General features: G+C 40.7%; 1 protein-coding gene across 10 annotated transcripts in view; it reads right to left on the bottom strand.

Annotated features, from left to right (window-relative positions):
• The window catches only part of JMJD1C (jumonji domain containing 1C), a 159,901-nt gene that overhangs the window by 27,652 nt on the left and 110,597 nt on the right, over nucleotides 1-21,652 (bottom strand). For 6 of the 10 annotated variants that reach the window (XM_041473264.1, XM_041473189.1, XM_041473256.1 and 3 more), the window contains 6 exons: nucleotides 11,555-11,660; nucleotides 6,708-6,832; nucleotides 5,310-5,453; nucleotides 5,006-5,192; nucleotides 3,254-4,920; nucleotides 12-184 (listed from right to left, as the gene is read on the bottom strand). In XM_041473264.1, coding sequence (XP_041329198.1) covers nucleotides 12-184; nucleotides 3,254-4,920; nucleotides 5,006-5,192; nucleotides 5,310-5,453; nucleotides 6,708-6,832; nucleotides 11,555-11,660 — 2,402 coding nt within the window. The remainder of the gene's footprint in view (nucleotides 1-11; nucleotides 185-3,253; nucleotides 4,921-5,005; nucleotides 5,193-5,309; nucleotides 5,454-6,707; nucleotides 6,833-11,554; nucleotides 11,661-21,652) is intronic. The other 4 variants (XM_041473239.1, XM_041473248.1, XM_041473231.1 and 1 more) reach the window with 2 other exon arrangements.

The raw sequence follows: 21,652 nt of genomic DNA, 5'->3' as shown, positions 1-21,652 counted from the left end.
GGCAAGCTTACTCTTTTCGATGCTCTACAATACTTTTGGACAAAGGCGGGCTGGAATGCGTTGTCAGTTTGAGAGGCCGAAGGGGATCTGCGCTGGATGGTCGCACAGGAATGTGACTCCGTAAACCAAGGCTGTCAGCTGAGGTCACTGGGGTGGGCTGGTGTAACCAGGGGCTGGGAGTATTCTGTTGACACCAACCAAAACAAAAAATAAAATCAGATTTCAAAATAATCATGGGACCACAAGGGTAACCCTACAAGTGCTACCAATGATCAAAGTAAAGTAATATATTTCAGTATCAAATCACAGACAGTAAATAAAATTTAACATTTTAAGTCTTTTTTTTTTGACCAACTAAATAAAACATGATTGTACTTCCTCTGGACTTTCAGCATACAAAACAGTTTACACATTTCACAAGCATTCTTAGAACCATTTAATTTCCAAGTACACAGGATGAGCAGTTAATTCCAGAACAGCATTTCAAGCTCATCAAAATTAACAAACCAATGACAGCCTGACAACACTTATATTCAGTTACTAGTAAAATGACCATTACCTCTTCAAAGAATTGCAGGAAGTATTTCTTAAAAAACACAAATATGGCTTGATATTTCTAGAAGCAATTTTATCTCCAGCCTTATGACGAATCTCAATAAAAGGGATGTAAGTATCTCTTTCCTGGACTGTTCCTCTCCTGCCCCAACCAAGCGATTAAGTGTGATAATCCTAATTAATCTGCTTTATTTAGTCAGGCATTTTTGTTTGGCTTGATCATCACCATCACGCTATTAGAACCATAAATGTACACACTTGCCATACTGTGCAGCATGGCAAACACACAGCCCAATTTTATGCTGTGTACCTGAACACTCCAAAGGTGGGCCTCCTTGTTCAGACACAGTGCTAAATCTTGATCTACGAAACTACTTTTTAACCTATTACTTTGTTAAGTTTCTGTTTTCTTATCTTTACTGAAACTTGTGTAACAGCCTGCAGAAAAGACCAGGAGCAGCCCTCTTTCTCCTCTTGCCCTCTCTCTCCTCTGCTTAGGATACCTGCTTACAGGAAGTGCACACAGCAGAGTGGAAAAGCAGGACACCTGTTCAGCTGGGGCTCAAGTGCTGGGGACAAGCCAAGAAGGGACCAGGGACAAGAGTGAGCTTTTGTGCACACCCCAAAGCCTCGTGGTGCTTGTCCATCCCTATCTCATTACCAGACCATCCCTATCCTTCTCCTCAGACTTGGCAACTCCAGTTGGGAACAGCTGCAGAAGGGGAGCCCGAGCTCTCATCACATGCACACAGCACAGAATAGATCTGCAGGTGCTACAACTTTGAAGTTATGATTTCTGTGTTTTTGAATATTTAAAGCAGCCACTTGGGTTTGTGCTCACAGTTTTAGTGCGCACGTTTCCTCGGCCAGGAGTTCCCACGCTGTGGTGAGTTCCCACGAACAGCCTGTAAGCTGCATTAAAGTATTATGCAAAGAAGGCCCGTCACCTTCTCCCTAGAGGAGCTGGGGAACATCTGCCTGAGCACCAAGCATTGCTCAAACAGCCTCGTGACTCCACCTGCACCATCTACTGCCCAGCCCAAAGATGGGAGCTGCCACAGCCACCCAAGGACAGTAGGGAAAGGTGGGCTTGGGGCACAATTTTTTCCAGCTCAGAGACATGGCTCAGCCCTGAGCCAAGGGTGGATGCTGCTGCTGCTCTTACAGCTGAAACACAGATCCCTTTCTGTGATTGTGGCATCCATGCAAACCGACCTTGGAAACGCCCATTCTGGGTTTCTAAGATCTATTTTAAAAAGGCCTCCAGTGCGAGAGCCAGAAGACAAGTCACCACAAGACAATTGCCACATATCAACATAATTAAAAAGCTACGTGCCTCAGTATGCAGGGCTGCATTCTTCAGGCAGCCAAAGTGGAAACAACGTCTATCTTAAGTTCTTTTAAAATGGACTTCTCTATAGGGTGGAGCAGGCAGCAACACGAAAAAATAAATCCACCTATCTTTTTCTCTTAGGCTTTTCTTCGCTGCTACATTTTGATTTTATCACATTTTAGATCTAACTCACTCCATATTACAAGACTAACTCAAACTGACTGTTTTGGGAAAGACTTAGCCACAATGGTTTGGCTTTTTTTTAAGAATGAATCTGGGGAGGAACAGCCTTCTCCATGATGGAAAAAAAAAAAAAAACAAAAATCTTTCTAACCATTCAGAAGGCCAAGCTTTGACACAAAGGCTTACAATTTGGCAGAAGGACCACTGTCAGTGACATGTCTTTTGTGGTCCCTGTGAAAATCTGCCCAAATTAGGCCAAGTTGAAAGCCTCTAAAGATCAGTATGCACATGCTCAGTGGTGGTTTAATTGAAGCTGGCAGTAAAGCTCTCCAAAGTTTCTGTCTGCACTACACACGCTTCATCTTACACTATTCCTCTGAGGTGCCTGCAATGAGCATGTCATATCCCAAGCCTTCAGGAGCTAAGAAAACTTTTCCTGTAATTGCCACGTCTGCCTGCCAAACCCCACCACCGCACTGGGCACTAGGCTGAAAAACACAAACCACTTCTTCTGAGACTGCAGTGGTTACACTCAGCAAACAGACAGAGGAATCACCCCGACTTGAATACAGAGGAGGAGAAAGCAGATGGGAAGGCAGAGGTGCGTGTCAACAGAAACAGAAGGGGAGAAAATGACACTCCAAGAAAGGGCACACAGATAGATGTACGAACAAGAGAAATGGGTGTACAGAGTGCATGAAACAAAAATGCAAAAGTATTTCTCTCCAGAACTTCCTACTGGATTTAGTACTCTTTCCTTCTCCATCTTTCGCCATTATTGAGTGAGCATGCATTCAATTTCACTATGAAGACGACTGTCTCACCTCTCTTAATATTTCACTTACACAATGGTACACAGTTTGAGGTAGCAAATATTTACCCTGTGAACCTCAGTTCCCAAACATGCTGGCTGACCTCACCCTTAGTCATAAATTAAAATCAAACATTTCATCTTTCTTTAGAATTCTTAGGAAATCAAGGTCTGGAAAAACTCCCTACGCACATCCACCATGAGACAGTGGTTACTGCTGCAGTTTCATTCCTAGTTCTCTGCCTACTCAAAAACCTCACCATCACAATACACTCCGTGTGACACAAACTACCACATCTGTACCTAGGAAAACACTGCTGGGAGACACCAGGCCCAGCTAAATACATCATTAAGAAAGGATCTTAACTTACCCTTCTCAAGGAAGCCTCCGCGTTAACAGGAGTTTCTGGGTGGACCCATTTGGAGGAGGGCAGACCGAGTCCTGAGTAAGCATGTGTTCCATTTGGATACTGCCAAATAATTGGATAAAGCCCTAGCTGATTATAGGAAGCAGAAGGATGAGCTTGTCCGAGAAGATGTGGAGACTGGTGTTGTAACATCTGTTGCTGCTGCTGGTGTGCTAATGCCAAATGGCTTAAGCTGCTAGCATGAGCAGTCTCTAGTCGCGGGTGGGCACCCAGCAAGGAGGCAGCAGGCACTCCGGGCAACACTGCGGGAAGTAGATGAGGGTGATGAACAGAATGGTGGGATGCGCTACTAAGGGGGTGAGTGTTAATAGCGGACAAGGGAGCCTGAGCTGAAGACCCAGCGAGCAGATGGGATGAACCAGTTAATGCAGGATGATGTGCGTTTGGATTTAAACAGGTTCGGTGGGATGAGGAATGCAGAGGATAATTATGCTGATGCAAGTAAGGTGAAATGTGATTAGTTCCTGTTTCTTGTCCAATCAGAGTGGGGTCCCTGTATACTGTGAAATGTTCATTCTTGTCAATGATAAGAGGACTCTTAGTAGCTTCTAGAGCACTAACTCTAGCTGGAACTGGATGAAAACTAGACCTAGGCAAATCATGATCAGTTTTATTGGCTGACCTTGTTAATCCAGTAGCATGGCTGTTTTGGGAACTAACCTTCGACTTCACAGTATCAGAAGATTGGGTGAATTTAGGCTTAACATCAGGTGACTTTGTTTTAGGATGATCAACTGAAGCACTAGATTTTGACTTCACAGAATCGGGGACTGGACTTTGTTTACGCAGTTTACTCTCTTCTGCTAGAGAAGCTACATTTAACGAAGACATAAATGAGCCATACTGCACTTTTTCAGAATTTAAGTGTTCATTTACTGGTAATGTTTTTACAACCCCAGGTTGTATCAAATCCGTTTTACCAACACTGCTAACCCAACTTTGATCAGCTTCCTGTTTTCTTGCTTCAAGGAAATTTGCATTTGCAAACTGCTGCTTTAAATCACTGCTGTGAGATTCTATTTTCTGAACTGTTTGCAAACCAAAGGTACTTGCAGCATTATCCTGGTTCTCCTTTTCAGAGCTGTTTTTATTAGAAACATCAACAACACACTTAGGAGTAGGAGGTCTGGGTAAAAACTGCTCATTTTTTAACTCCACAGTATGATGTTTTTCTGAATTACAGTCTTGAACAGGTGGATCCTTGGCATTCTGCTCATAAAGTGTTGGCTGCTCCGCTGCATGGAGCGAAGATTTTTCCTGATGATCCAAGACCGATGACTTCAGTCTTTCTGTCTCTTCATGGTTTTTATCCTGCTGTACTTCATCCCATGGAGACTGTCTGTCTGTTAGTGTTTGTTCTACTCCCTCAGTAGTTTGGGATTTTCCTTCTTCTCCATTTATCTTTGAAGAGTTCTTGCTTTTTAACTCATTTTCTGAATTTTGCTCCGAGGATGAATCTGTTAATCTTTTACTTGAAATCTCTGAGTCACTGCTCTCAGAATAATCTGAGATGTTGTCTGTCCGCAGTCTCTTCACATTTAGTTTTTTTTCATCTTCTTCAGGTTTTCTTCTTTTACTAAGAAAGTGTTTATTTTTGGTTTTGGGGTTTTCTGCAAAAGATAAAAACACATCTATCAGATTTTCAGTCTAATAGTTTTAGGAAGCCCTCCCACCCTTTCCATTAACCACTTGTACCTCCTCGACCTATATAATCGTATCTTTCATCTTTCATCTTCTCTTCATCAGGCATGCTGCTATCAGAGCCTTTCCTCTTATTTGGCCGAGTATTCCTCTGTTGCTGGTGAGAATTCTGTCTTGGTGCTGCAGCTTGGGAATTCATTGCTGGTCTGGGACTATTTGCTTGTGCACGTGTATAATGACCCTAAAAATAATTTGTTATTAATTGACTTAAATGCAACGTTAATTAGTGTCTTTAAACATCTATTTTTAACATTTGCAATATATGAAAATACTTAGGTAAAAAGATAAATGTATCTACGTGAACTGTGTTGCTGTTCTGGTTGGAACGAGACCGTCGGCGTGAAGTGATGCCAATATTTTCACCTTTCAACAAAGAGTGAACAACATCATCTAGAAAGGTCATCTGAACCATAGAAGGATCAACATTCTGAGGTTCTAACACCTGGTTTATGAAAAAAAAAAAAAAAAGAAAAAAGAGAAGAGAGAAAATAACAATCCACAGATGTTCAGACAATGCCTAATCTGTATTTTCTGTACCAGTGTTCACCAGTCTATTTTGTGTGCTAAAGACTAATCAGAGAAAAGCCTACTTAATCCTGACATGCAGAACTGACATATGACACAACAAATGCTGGGAACAGTGTCAAACCAATGCAAATGTGTCTTTACATGCCATTGTAAAAAAAAAATTTTTTTTAAAGCGAAAAGTATCCCACCACCCATTCCTTCCCCTTCAATAACTGCAAATTTGAGATTTAACAAGCTATTCATAGAATAACCCTTAAGCAGTAATTACAATATACAGATATTTTATAAAATTAATTTAATATACTATAAATTATACTGCAGAAGCACATTACAGTACTGCTTTCAACCGAAGCAAAACTGCTACCAGAACCAAAATGACTGGAAAGAACTTTAGAACTGTTGAACGCTATTAGCGAGAAATACTTCATAAAGTACGAAATGCTACCTGTATCTTCAAAGGACCTGGCACAAAGCGAAAAAAGTAACCTTTGGGGAATACTAATTTGAGCAAATTAAGGGAAAGAACTTATCTGAGTTATAGACTAGTCTTAAATTTTTATTGCCACACATGGTTTTGTCAGTCATTTCAAGGCAGATGGGTCATTCACCCTATTACTGCTGAGTCATTACCTTACTCTCCTGAAATAGAATTCATTACTGCCATTAAAAATACCAGTATTAACTCTTCTTGCAACACCAAATTCCACAATAAAACTAAAACCCACCACAGCAAATATAAATTGGGGCAGCAGTAAATGCTTAATTCAATAAATTGCAAAAAGTGACTATTTCAATTGCTTGGAAAAGGTAACCATTACTGCAGTGCTGAAAGATTTCATTCTTGGGAAAAGAAATTCTCAACAGAGCAGACAGGGAAGACCAGTTCTTCAAACTGGATTGCTTTACTTCAAAGACTTCACTAGTCAAAGAGCAATAGCAGAACAAACCGTAGGACTGGTATTAATCATATCACTGCACAAATACTCAGCTTCAGGAGGATTTAACTGATAGCCCAACACATTGTGCTGTAGTTTCAGTGCAGTGATACCCTCAGCCTGCTGGAACTGAACCAACCTGGTGTGATTCTGAGTGCTACCAACAAAAATTAGAACCTCCCAAGGCACAGCTTACTTGCAGTTTTTTTTGTGAGTATCATCCATCAACTCACCTGGTCATTCATAACCACCATAGTGCGGGTGAAGAGATCATGGTGAGTGATGATGCCAGTGAACCACTGGGTGGCAGAATCCTGTCTGTACACTCTCACCCTATAACCATTTAAGGAGTACGGACCTTTAGAAGGGGAAGAAATAAAAAAGCCATTGAGGAATGTAGAAAAAAAAGAAAAAAGAAAAAAAAGCACACATGAATTTTCCTATTTTTTTTTAAGCTTCACAGCAAATATATAGTGCACATGGCGTGGACAGCTAACCACAGATTCAGGAAGACATTTTGAAATGCAAATGATCCATGTAAGTATGCTTTAAGGTTAATTCTGTTAACATTTTCAACATACAATTTTCTTATCTAACTAAATCTTTCTGCAACCATGATGACACATGATGGGAAAATTCCTGCCTACGAACAGCAACCACAGAAAAGTAATCTGAAAGGCTAGAAAGTGGCAGCAGCAGGTTATACAGAAGCCATCTAACAGGCTAGTCACATGCCCAGCTGCTTTGCTGGCTAAAAGATTTACATCTTGGTGGTTAGGCTCTGCATCTGCCAAGTCTTTCCCATAAGTGACCACAGAGTTTCTCTCCATTACAACAAGCAGAAAGGCAGTGGAATGATCCCGTGACTGCTATGGCCACACAAAACATTCAAGCACACACACTATGAACACTTCAGCTCCTGTTTTCAGACATACCAAATCCAAAGAAACCTCACGCATTTTGCAAAGCTCAGTTAAATTCACCTCCAAAAGCCCATGGGGATGGGGAGCTATTACGATACAGTACCTATTTTACAGTTTGTTTCAAGACCCAGAAAGCAAGACTTAACAGTTTTATTCATATTCAGTGTCTTACTTGATCCCAGGAACTCTGAAGTTTCATTGCACTTGGTGTTTATATGGCATTTTGTACAACCAACCAACACTGCCACCAAGTTCAGTTCCAACTGTGTGGGCTTTGCTACTTCTGCAATCAAACCCCAGGTCCCAGGTCAGGCAGACAGGAAGGGAGGAAAAACCAGTTAGTGACAACCTACAAACAGCCTAACCTAAATGATTTAAGACTGCTCAGTTGCTGAACCACACAGGCAAGGCAGAATTTCCCTGTCTTTCCTAAAGATCAGTTTTTCCAAGCCCTGCCCAGTATATTAAGCAAGCTCAAACATCTGCAGCAAACAGGCCAGGGACCTCACAGGTGACAGCTTTCTCTAGTAAAAAATATCTAGGATCACACAAATGGGTCTATTATACCCTCTGCATGTGACAGTGTGCTACTGCAAGGACTGTTTTTAATGTCAACATCTGACAGATCAAGAGAAGTGCAAAAGCAGTAATTATTTAGTAATTTCCAAGTGGTCTCTTGAAACACTTTTTGCGACTTTATGTGACTATATAATTTTTAAAACCACCTGGGAAGAGAAACACCACACCACAGCAGCCTTCTTACCCCCATCCACATCATTCATGGCACAAATGAAACACTGAGACCTCCTGAACCCCCTGAGCCACCTCAGCTGACGCCTGGAGTATGTTTCCAGCAGCACAGACAAGGGTCAGAGGTGTGCCAGCACAGGCACTGCCAACCACAGGTACATATGGGCAGAAAAGAAGGAAGAATCTACAAACGTATGTCTCACATTTCTGGTCTTGGACTAGACAGGGTTCCCATGGGGACACATTTCCTGATGGCTTCTCTCCAACCCTTACTCCATATGCCCCTGCAGAACACCTCCAGCTCAGCTCCCACACTTCTGACTGCCTGACCCATCCACATTCTCACATCTTGAACTTTTAAGGGCTGTCCCAAAGCTCTGCCTTATTCAGACAGTCTCAATAAAATTCTACATGTGTCTCTTTGTGCTACTTTGCCATTCCTACTTTCCTATCCAATCTCCTCTTCTCTTGCATCCTACTGCTAACTGCACAATGATTTTCAGTCTCTTGTATAAGCAGAATCAGCATCTCCCCACCTTCTTGTCTCATTTTAGCATTACTGTGACTCCAGGCCACTAGCTTTTAAGTCCTTTCCCCCAGTTTTCTCAGCTTACAAGCTGCATCCTTCCTTCTCCAACAGCTTCCAGCTTCTCCCATACTCCCCTACATTGACTCAGTGCCAATTTCTTTCTTTTTACTCCTTGTTCTAATCTGTGTCCATCCTTCATTCCAGCTGTTACCCTATCTATTTTTAAAAGAGAGTTTATCTACCTTTAAAAACAGTGGGTTAGGTTTTTTTCTTACATGCTGATGGGATGACAGGAAGAAGGAGAAAGATTGAACTGCAGTCACACAACACAGACCAGCTCAGCTCAGCTCCAGCCCAGCCCAGCCACAAGCAGCCATTACAGGAAAAGCCTGGCTTTGTCTCCAGTCCCTGGCTGAATCACGCCAGCTACACATTGTTGAAACAGTCTGTGCAGTACTATGGGAAAATATGTTCAGAGCTGAAACACACTTGGTGTTTCAAGAGGATTATTATACATGCAGCCTGAGATTGTAATGATAAAAAAACTAATCGGAAGAAAGAAATCAAGTATTTTAATTGTTAAAAATCAAAGACACTTCACTATGTTCCTTGAACCAGTTTTATTTGTCCCAAAAGCTTTCAACTTGGCCAAGTTTGGGAGGAGTTTAATTTTTTATTAAGCAAGGAACAAACTACTTCCCTGCCAAAGCTACAGTCTCTACTGCTGTGACTGCCGCCCAAAGGAGAAGTTAAACGGGCCAATTTTTTTCTTTAGTCTCATTCTTGTAAATAATTGGACTGGTTTTGACTAAAATTCTCCCTCCTCAAATTGGCATGGTCCTTTCCAAATATTTGGAACCAGATTTTAATGCTTCTATCCAACCCTCCTCTTTCTTCAGATAAACTGTGTTCTAACTGCAAAAGTCAAAGTAGAAAATACTAAGTTGTGATATGAAGGTTTCAGCATCACAGAAAACAAGGAAAAGGCTGGATACTAAAAATATTGTAGAGGATGAAGTACGAGAAAGTGGTAATAGCCTTAACAGATGCATCTAGACAAGGCAGAGCCGAAAATATAGCTTAAATTGCAGGGAACAAGAAAATGGAGGAGGTGAAGCTAACCAGAGAAGAGAGAGGAGGAGAAAAGGAAGCGAACATGACCAGATTACAGCAGCTAGCACTGTCAGAGGGCTGTCTGTAAGCCACTGGAAGGCTGGTGCCAACAAACTGCCAACAACTGCCAAAGTCTGCATGAGCAGGAGCAGCTTATGGGCAGGGAGAACGTGACAGCAGTCTCTGCTGGCTGACCACCATCCATGGGGCTGAGGCCAAGGCCCCCGTGAGGAAGCATGTGTCTCCTCAGGTCACACATCACACCAGGGGAGCAAGTGGATCTAAAGCTTCTCCTCAGATGAGGACAACTAGCCTTCAAGGACACTGGCATGAGATTCATTTATATTACTGTTCATTTGTGCACTTCTAAGCACAGAAACCTCTGCTCAACAACCTGTATCTATGAAGACAAAAATACAGATCCTGGAATGATGGGATGGAGTTGTGTGGGTGATGGGCTGGCATCTCATTTAGATGACTATTTCAATACTGCTGGAGCTTTGCTCAACTATTGATTCTGTACCAATGTACACAGAGACTTTTACAATAGTCCTACTGTTGTTACTCTAATGAAATACAAATAAACAAGCTCAATTTCAGTTTCCTTTTCATATAACCCTGATTTGATTTTGCATCACCTTTCAATAAATTTCATCAATAGACTATCAACTTGTATTGCATCTGATGATATCAAAAGTAAAATCTAAAATGACTAACACCAACATGCCAACTTACTATCTACACAATTCCACATGCTCATTTTTTCAGCATCCTTTTTCTGTGGCCCGTAAGAATCATGCCTAGTGAAATGAGAAACTCCACAGAAGGAAAGACAGAATTTTTTTACTCTAAGTTCAGTATTATACTTACCATATTCCTTTTGTCTTCTGATCTTGGTTTTAGCAAAGAGACTAGACAGCAAGGAAACCTCAGAGCCATCCTTAAAATATCTGATTATTTACAGCTTCCCTCCTAATCTTCATTTACAAAATGACTGCTTAAGCATTTTTGCTCTGAAACTTCTTTCCTGGGGATTTTAGCCCAGACCCATAGAGGTTGGTTTCTGCCTCCTAGTAACAGGAACTCCTCTGCAGAGCTTCCTCAAACTTAATGAATATGCTGCAAATGCATACAGTATTTTTACTATCAGCAAAATGGCACCAAAATAATTTCTTCAAATTCGTACTAGTTTTCTTGTAACTTGTATCTACAGCATAAATATTATTGTACACAGCTTTTTCTGCAACCTCCAGTAGTAGAATTGAGTTACAAATTGTTACTGATTTGAAGGCAACTTTTCACTCAGGGGTGAGAGCGTGGGGTGGGGATCTGAAAGTATTCTTCATCTGTGACAGAACTGTGAAGAACTACAAGCACAGACAGGTATCTGAGAAGTTATCACACGTAACAGTAACGCTAACAGAGCACAGAACAGTTTTAAACATGCCAAAATGTGTGTGGAGGCCATTCATACACACTTATTTTCACAACAAACTTTATAAAATATCTACATTCAGACTAATGATATTCAGCTTTTGCTGAAATCACTAAAACATCAAACAAGTTAAGAACAGTCTGAAGCAAACACCAACAGCTTCTTACAGTCTTGTTTCCTTGTATTAACAAGTACTTCCAAAAAATAACTTCCAAGTTAAAAAATATATTCTCCATTATATCACAAATGCTATGGGACGAGTCCCACACAAGTAATGGCCTTAAACTAGCTAACACAGAATATAAATAACACAATTTCCCACATAATTACCTTGCATAAAAATCTCCTGAACCTTTTGTTCCTTTACCCAGGCTTTTACCTCCTCATGTAACTGCGGGTTATCCCTGAGAACTGGGTTTAGACTGTCTACGTCGTCCTAAAGTAGAGATTAAAAAAAGAACCATATGTTATGTTTACTTGTAACATGTTTGTTTATTTTCCTAGATGTATTTTAAAATACAATATTAAGTCGTTAGATGCTAATTTTACTGATTGCCTACAAATCCCTGTACTATTTTTAGAAAAAACTTAAAAGCATAACATAGTGCTAGAAGTTATTTCATGGGAACACAGTATGTCAGATCCCACATGTGGCCAGACTTGTAAGCTATTAATAGGATCACACTTTCATACTGTCTTACTACAAGCTAAAAATGCCCTCTAAAGACTTAGGTGCTCACAGGTATGCACACAGAATTGTTTAAATAATTACTAAATTTTGTTTTTAAAAAATTCTGGTTTCCATATCTGTAAAATGTAATAATATGGACATGTTGAGCATAAACACAGATATCAAACCTACAAGTGTAACACACAAGCAATATTTCAGGAGAAACAAGCATTCTGAGATAAACACCACTGCTGATTTCCAAATATGTTGGTCTTTGTTAATTAGGCAGTTTCAAATAAGACACGTTTTAATTTTTATTACAATCAGTTCTCCTGGAAAATATTATTTTCCAGTATTTGGCAGGATATCATCTGGGAACTTAAGATATATTCAGTGGCTCCTTCTAACAGAAAAAAAAATTAGGCACAGAATCTGGTTCATATCCTTGCAAGCATGGCTTAAGAATCACCATTCACCTCTGGACTCCTAGAACAGCTATTTCTCTGTTTCAGAGCAAACTTGCTATTTCTGTCTTTGAGGCTGTGGCAGAGAAAAAAAATCCTCGTGACTCCTCACACCGAAGATGGGCTTGGAAACCCATGAGCAGCAGCAACATTCATTTACAGCAAGAGAATTTCAGATAGCTAAAATAATGAGTGCAATTCTCCACACACAAAATGTAGAATGTTTTATCAGTACTGCAGCTGAGATAAAGCAATTTCTTTCCTTGATCTCCAACAAGTTCCTTGATGTTTCACAATTTATTATGAAGAGCTCCAGCCACAGAACACAAAGATACAAGTAACACCCAGTGAATCGTGCACTGCTGCCAGGTCCTCCAGTGACACAAGCAATTTCTCTCTATTCATCTGGATGAGATTATTCCTGCTAACCCACTGATCACAGGATATCTATTTCCAATTCAAAATTCACTTCCTGACACTCGGAGATTTGCTGTGCTCCACTATGGAGAATGCATCAACACTTTGGTTATAAGAGAAAATTGCTCCATCCTTACGCCTTTACAACAGATATGGCCTTGGATTGAAGAAATGGTCAGGATGATCATTTTAATACATGTACATTGGAACAAAGTGAGAGTGAAGGAAGATCAACAGGACCTCTACCACAAGGTTCAAAATACCAACCAGCTAAGTATGCTGCTAGCACTACAAGAGGGTCATAACCAAAAAAGAGTATTAGCTATTCTGTCCACATCTGCAAATCCTTTTGTGCAATGATCCTACATACAGAAACAACAGCACCACCACTAGAAAGAGGGAATTATTTGCCAGGGGAACACAACAGATCCTGGAACTGGAGCTGTGTGATGATCAATCATCTGTCCTCCTTCCCATGCACTCACTTTCACAGCAGCTCCAAAAGTCTCCTGCACCAAAAATTTCAGATCCACATGCACTGGATCTAAGCAACAGACTGAGGACTGCAATACTGAGTTTGGCTGACCTACAAATGCAGTTAATGTGCAGATCTTGTACACTTTGAGTAATGTCTTCAGTCACATCTAAGAAAATTTATATCCTCATTTTGAGCTTATACACGCTGATTAAGTACCATGAAATCAAATCTGTTACTCTTTAACATTAGACTATTTTCATGAGTTCTTTACACAGTTTTTGAGTCTCTATGTCATCTTAAGCCACTTTTGATTTGTTTCCTGAAGGCAACACACACTGGTGCTTTTTTTCTTAAGATTTCACATCCTTCTTAAGCATCTTGGCCTTCTTTGAACTTGACACTGAAGATACTGCCGATCCTACATATAGTACATTTGAACCTCTACCTCCTGTTCAGATGCATTACAGCATCCTTGGCTGAGAGTGCTCCCTGTGAACATTCAGGAAAGGGGACTGCAAAGTCCATTTTGTATTTATCTCTTCACCCCTGGGGAAAGGCGAGCTCAAAGATAAGATACAAAAGGCACAAGAAGTTAGGTCAAAGACCTATTACACAAACTGCATGCAGGTGTGACTGGGATTATGTGGATGATATCAAAGAGAACCCAGAGTTTCTAAATATACACACAATACACATTTAACACATCAATCACAGGGTGGGAGAGAAGATACTAACAGAGCAAGTTTCTGTAATCTCAAAAACTCTGTTCTTTTGTGTACTTGCATCTATGAAAAAAATGTGTGTGCCATGACTTACCTTCTTCCATTTGCAGTCTTAAATCTGAATATCTAAAACCCAAGAAAATAATTGCGTAATGGGTTAAAACTATAAAGCAGTGGCATTAACCACACAATCTCAGCACACATCACAAACTCTGGCAAAAGCAGGGAGAGGACAACAGGCAAAGGTGATGACTTGCAGTCTCCTCCCCAGTTTAACAATGAAGACAAGAAGATGACACTGCAGTTCCCAGTTCTTTTCCTCACCCTGTGTTTATATTACTCAAGGAACAATTACTGTCTACAGATTTGAACCCTGGCAATTGTAACCCTCAGTTTTCCTCTTCTTAGCTGATGCAGCGTGATTGACAGACTAACCTCCAGAAGATTTAAATGCCCTGCAGGATTTTCCTCCAGACTTTTCCTCATTTGAAAGTAGTTTTACAAACAGAAGTTACATATCCTCTTCCTAAACTAGTTTTTCCACAAGTCCTGGAATATCTCCTCCAGAAGGATGTTAATACTGGTTTGAAATCCTTATGCAAATCAGGATGCAAATCAAATAAAGGGGACTGTTATATTCTTCTTCAAATCTGCTGGAAGAAGCTCTTTATGTACTTCAAGTGGCAGTGCCTCTTGCTACACAAATGACTATATGAAACTCTGGGAAGAAGACAAAGGACCTATGGGCTAGAAGAAGATGGTTGAGATAACCCCTCCTGCCCTTCTGGAAAACAGTCACATGAGGCAATGTGACTACCAGAAGCTTGCCAATCTATGACTAGTTTTTCACATCTTTGCTGATATTCTTCCTTCTTTCTAGATCAAAAGAGGGATTCACTTCTGGTGGACTGGACTCTACGCTTAATTATCCAAAGATCTGGGTCAGCTGCATGTCTCTCTAGGTGATCATTCTCACCTGCTGGGGATGTGTTTGACTCCAAGGAAGTCCTGAGAAGAATAGAGAATGAAATTTTCCCCAAGTATCAAAAAGATTATGTGCTTTTCTGAGTGCATCTGTTCTTCATCCTTGTGCAAAATGATACAAGCAGGTTGAAACCACAGACCACACCATCAGGTTAAGATATCATACTGGTCTAACCAGGAAGGAGAAATTTTTGTTCAGAGAAGCATTTTCAGAGAGTTTATTCAGACATAATAAAATAATTTAAAATAATTTATCATTCCGAATCACAGGTGAACAAGTGCTTAGATCACTTCCCATGCTTCAAAATTCCTTTAAGATCAAACAGGAATTTCAAGATAGTACCGACAGAAAAACAAGTCAAAATCCCAATGAGAATTCTTCTACTTGCTCTCCATCCACAAAAAAAATATTGCCCAAGACACTGAGAGCTATCCCCAGCTGCGCTGAACCTGCCCATTGCCCAAAGACCATCCAAAGTGTTCTGAAAGGCTCAAATGACCAGAAGCTCCTTTTGCATTTTGGGCAGCCAGGTATGACTGTGCTTGGAAGGCCTACGTATTTCCACAGCTACCTCCTCCACAAGACCTGAACTACTGAAGCAACACACTTCCTCAGCATTTTAAAATACTCTTCCAAGTCATCGTTCAGAAACTTGAGAGGCAGAAATGAGTTCGAGAGATGAAGCCCTGGAGCAAAGAGGAACAAAGAAGTGGATTCCAGTAGCTGCTCCAACCCCCAGTCAGAGCCTGCGTGCTGCTTATGGGACAGTGCACACACTCCAGTCAGCTGCCAACTCACCACTGTCAGTGAAGAAGAGAAGGAGAACTGACAATATGCATTCCAGATAAGCTAGTCCTAGAAAAACAGTGGCTTTTGGCATTAAAAAGGCTTAAATCAGAGCCCTGAAGACTACATCTCAACACCCATCACACATTAGGAACCTGCAAATGTTCATTTGGGAAACCTCATTCCTTGGTCATGGTGTCCCTGCATTTGGCTTCATGCATCAAGGACATGTTTCTAATATCAGTAGGAACTCATTTCAGCTAGTGTTTTTCAGAGAAAGACTAAGTAGATTTTGCAGTCCTCGCAAAGGTCAACACCACATTAGTCCTCACCATCTGTGGCTTAATTAACTATAGCTTCCTCTGGCTGCTTAGAGGTTTTCTGATAATTTAGGACACGAATTAGATGAAACTAGTACATAACCAACTTGACAGTCCTGTTTACAATGTTTACACAGTGTGCATTGCACATTGAAATAAGCATTTTGTCAGGACTTTAATGGTAGAGGGACCATTTAAATTCAAACAGTGCAAAAGAAAACCTCCAAGTGTCCTGTTTTGTTCTTGTTTCATAAGTGAATATTAGCTTCTATAAAATCAGACCCCAACCTTTTCTTTTTCCTTTTGCAGCAAGTCATTTGTACAACTGCACTGAACTTCAGCTGCATAGAAATTAGGTATGAGAACTGCAGTGTGAAAACAAGCCAACACTTCCCTACTGATTGCCACAAGTCTTCAGAGAGCAGAACAGTAGCAGCAAAAAGCACTTTTCAAAATCTAAACAGCTGAGAATTTATACTAGTCCCCTAATGCCAATTTCTGATTATTTTCTCCCATAAAAAGATGAAATGTTGTACCTGCACCCAGCCTCAAACACATTCATGTCAATTTTTACCTCATTTGAAAGCAGGCCTGTACAACTCTCTCCTTATTTTCATTTCTTGATAACCAGCAAAATCCTTTTCTTTCATCTTTCACTGATTATGTCACCTGACATATGTGATTATATCACTGATCTGTAATCTCTTTCACTGACAGTAATTTTTAACAAACCTTCAATCTTAACATTGTCCTGCTTGACATGAGAGTGAGAAAAACCACACAAAATGCAGACAGGCAGAATACCAAATATCATAACAAGAACATCACCCATGAACTGGTAGTATCCATCTGTCCTGCTACCAGACTTTTTTTTTTCAGTGGCAAAAGATAAGAATCCAACTAAAACACAGAAAAACTGGCATCAACTGACACCCCTGAGGGTATTACCAGGCAGGCACTGCGGCTGCCACACAGACCACACCAGAACTCAGGAGGGAAACGACCAAATTTAGATGAGTCTAAATACAGATCTCCTGCAGCTTCCTCCTAGACACACAGCATGCATAAACCACTGGTAAGGAGAATATTCCTGATTTCTCTGTGACAAGTGAAAGGCCACCCCAGCTGCCACGCCACTGCAGCTGCTGGGCAGGAGGTCAGCCCGGCACCGCGGGGCTGTGCTGCACAGCCACACAGGGGACGGCTCTGGGAACGCATCCACCCGACCCGGGCAACCTCCCTCCTGCTCCACGCTTCTCACCAGGGGCAACGCCACCCACAAACACCAAGGCTGGAAAGCTAGAAAGGCTAGAAAGTTTTTTGGGGAGATTGTAACTTCCCAGTTTACCTTAAACGGCTTTGTCTGAGCTGAGAGAAGAGGCTTAGGCTTACCAGGCGACGCTAGCGCTTTCTATGTAAACCCAACCCACACTTGACCTATTTTCTGCTGTTCTGAGCGCACAGTCACAATTTACCTCATTCAAACCCGGCAGCTGCTGGGCTACATCTGAACCAGTTAAGTCAAGCTTGAAGGCACAACCCTGACCCCTAAAGCAGAAACAAAGTCGAGCCGAGGTCAGCCCTGCTTACACGTGCGCAGAGGCACGGCCCCATGGGGAAAGCAGGGCTGGGCAGTGACGCTCGCCCTGCACGCAGGGCCAGCACAGACAACTGGGATAACTAATCCCCACCCAGCAAGGGGCTCTGAATGCTCTGTTCCAAGGACAAATGTTTATAGATAGTTCAGACCACAAACATTTAAAGATTAGGGGTTATTTTCAGTGTGTAACAGCAACGACTTTGTTTCTGTAAGTAGGAAGTTAAAATTACAAGGGGAAAAAAGATGAGGATACAAATTTAGTGATTTTCCAACTGTCAGTAAAATTAACGTTTCTCAGGAAAAGCTATCAACGATTTTTCTGCTGCTCTCCACTCTTCCCTATGCATAATACTCCTCCCCACACACTCCTACTCCCTTCCTCATTTTACCTCAGGAGTTGAAACTGATTTTAAAATTTCAATTATCAAGTTTGAGAACCAAGGGATCAGGGCTACATACACTTCTCCAAGTCCTGATTTCAGGCTTGAAGATGCATCATTACACTGATTTGTTCAGTTCTGGAAGCATAACTGGTATAGTAACATTAGGAACATAAATACACAGGGAGGGAAAAAAAATCTGACTTGTAGTCTAATATTCTCCACTATTTTAACTTACTAACACAAAAATCAACAGAGGTATTTGCCTTCCTATAAAACTATCAATACCTCGGGTGAAATGGGCATAGTGTAAAACTTGTATTTTACAAGTCAGTTTATTATTCTTCTATCTGTAGATGACAATCTGGTGTGGGAAGGCAGAGGGGAAATCAGAACAGCATGAACATGGACAGGATGAACATCCAGCAGGAAAGTAAGCAACAACCAATGGATAAGCAAAACTAAACCTGAGCTAGACAAATATTGTCAATAACCAACCTAAAAGCTGCTCTAGTGGCATCTACAATAGTCTTACACTTGAAAATAGAGATTTAAAAAATAGATGACCCTTATGCTCAGAAATTATGTTACTCTCTGAGCAGCCAGGACAATCTGGTTCAGAAAAGCTAACTCTTCCCCCAGTCAGGTATCTTTTAGCGTCTAAGACTCCCCCAAAAAAGTGGCTCCTCTCCACAAAACAGAGGGGCTTTCAGCTTCCACCTAGAACACTGTGGTGACCATTTGTACTACTTATATTCTCCACATACAGACAAATAAAGGTCAAATGAACTACACTACTCCATGTCCACCTTCCCTCTCATTTTGCTGACACAGCCACACATTTGCTTTTCTTTCATTTTCCACTGAATCACATTTCCTTCCACTTCCTCAGGGCAGGCTCCACTTTTTTATCACCACCATCTACCTCAGCAATATGCAACTTGTACTAATTTGGCATTTTGTTTTTTCTAATTGTAAGAGAAACAGGGAGGGAGTACTGGTCCTAAGCCACTCAGTCATGTGGCGATACTGGAACAGCCTTTGAGTCACTAAGCAACTCACTGCCACTATGGGAAAAGAAACCTCAAAGTGCAGACATTTCCCTGAAGCAAGCAATTAGCAGAGTGAAGTTGATGCTAACAAGGAGACCTGCTAAGTAAGTAGATTGAAGAAACCTCTTTTGTACATTGATATTACAATTTAAACTGAGAACCAGACACCCTGTGAATTGTGAACAGCTTTCAGAAGGTTCTCAACAAGAACCAAATCACATCAGCTGAATGACAAGCTGTATAGATGAAGGTGTCTTTAAACAAAAAAAGAAAGTACATTCTGTTGGTCACTAGCTGTCTGGACTATTGGGCAAGCAGAAATCAAGCCAAGCCAAGAGGGCTGCTCAGACACTGGCCACTTTACAACACACACATCCTCCTTGCACGAGGGACAGCAGAGGTTATCTGTGGCAGCTGGCAGTGGCAGCTGAAGGCTGTGCACCACCACCACAGAAAATGACTGACCAGACAGGTCCTCTCTTAGCTCACAGCAGTCACCTCCATCAAATCTTTTAGCAGTTGCACTACACAGCAATACCATATTCTTTGACAAGATTACTGGTTACTGAGAGCTTACTGAAGCGAAGAGCAAAGGCCTCTCAATTCAGTCTGCAGAAGAAAACTGCAGAAAACTGTCCAATATGTGCCAGTGTGATGACAGATCCTAGAATCAACACCACCTCCCAGAGATATCCACCAGTGTATCACTCTTGTGAATGACTCCCTGCTCTGGAATTTGAACTACCACCAGCTTAGATTACCAGCAGTAATCACACAGCTACCTAGTCTCTTCTGCACATCCTCAATCCTATTTACCAAACAGGAACTCTGGCAACATACAACTTTCCAACTATCCAGCTCCTTTTCTCTGTAAATCCTGAGGATTACGGGCAGAAGACTAATCCCTACAAACAATAAAAATATTTTAACTTTTTTTTTTAAGGCAGAAAGAATACATCAGATATCATCCAAATGTTCTTGAAACCCCAGTGTTTTAGTCCACTGAATTACATTAATGTTTTATTTTCAAGCAGCTTGCACAGATTTATCTGAAAATGTGTTTCTTAGAATACAAATACATACATGTTGGCCCACATGCTAGCATTATGAAAGTAGATTAAAATAAAACTAATTTTTCTCCCATTTTAAAATTACCACTGTATTTGCAGAGAACTTTTCAAAGTTAATTTCTAACAGGATTTAAACAGCGCTACCTTTTTTTCCTGTAGAGAGCTCCATTATGACCTGCTGGAGCCTTTTTAGGAATTTTCCCTATAAATAACAGATCTGACCAGCTGGGACATATATCATAGCTGGATTAACACCACAGTTCTCAGCAACTCTGGAGAAAGCAGTGGATATGCCTTTTATAGAACTGATGAATAGCGGTCTTGCAAAGAGGAAAGATTAAATTGCTAATCAGAAAACAGGGATGTTTCAGTTATTGCTGCAATAAATTCCCTGGGGTAAACTTAAGAAGTCATTCAGAGTTTAAAATTGATACAATGATCTTCTATTTCACCATATTTTTTCATAGACAAATCTCCTAGCATGTAGAACCAAAAAAATTCCTATGGAAGACATAATTCAAAAGTGAACTACATCACATGGGGAAGAAAAAAAGCTCAAGCCTGTCAAGCACCATAATTCAGCCACCAAGTCTTATGCGTTCTGAAACCTGCTTTAACCTGATTTTATCTCCCATATACCAAAATGGTGTGACATGGTGATAAGACAATGAAAGGGAAGAAAACATTCAAATGGGGTAAAACCCCTGCCTCTATGCTTGAAATATAATTTCTAAACTGCATGCTTAAAATTCACAACTAAAATCACAAAAAAATGTAATAATTAGTGAAATGCACAGAAATTACTACAATTCAAACTCACTTGCTCAGCAAAAACATTAAAATACTACCCTCAATAATACTAGCAGATACACTCAAGTAGAGGAGGTTACAGGGGAAGAAAGGGAATAGTTAACTTTCATTCCATTCAAAAGACAGGAAATGTTTGCTAGATTAAAGGGGGGGTTTCAGTATTTACAAACAATAGTAGTAAAAAGACTTTATAACTGTAATTACTAGTATACTGCTAAAAATAAATAATGCTCTGTACAACAAGCCCTCCACAAGCCCTTGGTAAAGTTATTCCAACATCTAAGAAAATAGCAATATTCATACTTGGTTTTAATTTTAAAAATTCAAGTTGGTATAAAATTACTTGAGTTTCTCCCCAGATGTCTGGCCTGGAAAAAGAATTAGGTACACAGACCTGGAACTGCTATAGCTCTCAATCTCTACTAACTGTGGCTTGCTGAAGGCTGTGGAGCAGTTCCTGTGAAGCAGTAACCCCTGACTACAAATTATTACTTCTATTAGTGTAATTTCAAAAAATACATTCTGTAAGAAAAAGGTGTAGAGTGGCAGCCAGAACAAAGGGACATTGTGTCCAAGGGAGGAACGAAAGCAAACAAACCCATGAGCACTTCACCAAATGAGCTATTTGTGTTATCATGTCAAGATAAGGCTTAATTTGGGTAAGAACACATTTT

The sequence above is a fragment of the Pyrgilauda ruficollis genome, unplaced genomic scaffold, assembly GCF_017590135.1.
Source record: "Pyrgilauda ruficollis isolate IOZ18807 unplaced genomic scaffold, ASM1759013v1 scaffold11, whole genome shotgun sequence".
Classification (NCBI taxonomy): domain Eukaryota; kingdom Metazoa; phylum Chordata; class Aves; order Passeriformes; family Passeridae; genus Pyrgilauda; species Pyrgilauda ruficollis.
The sequence above is the reverse complement of the archived record's forward strand: the minus strand, read 5'-3'. Positions and strand labels throughout refer to the sequence as shown.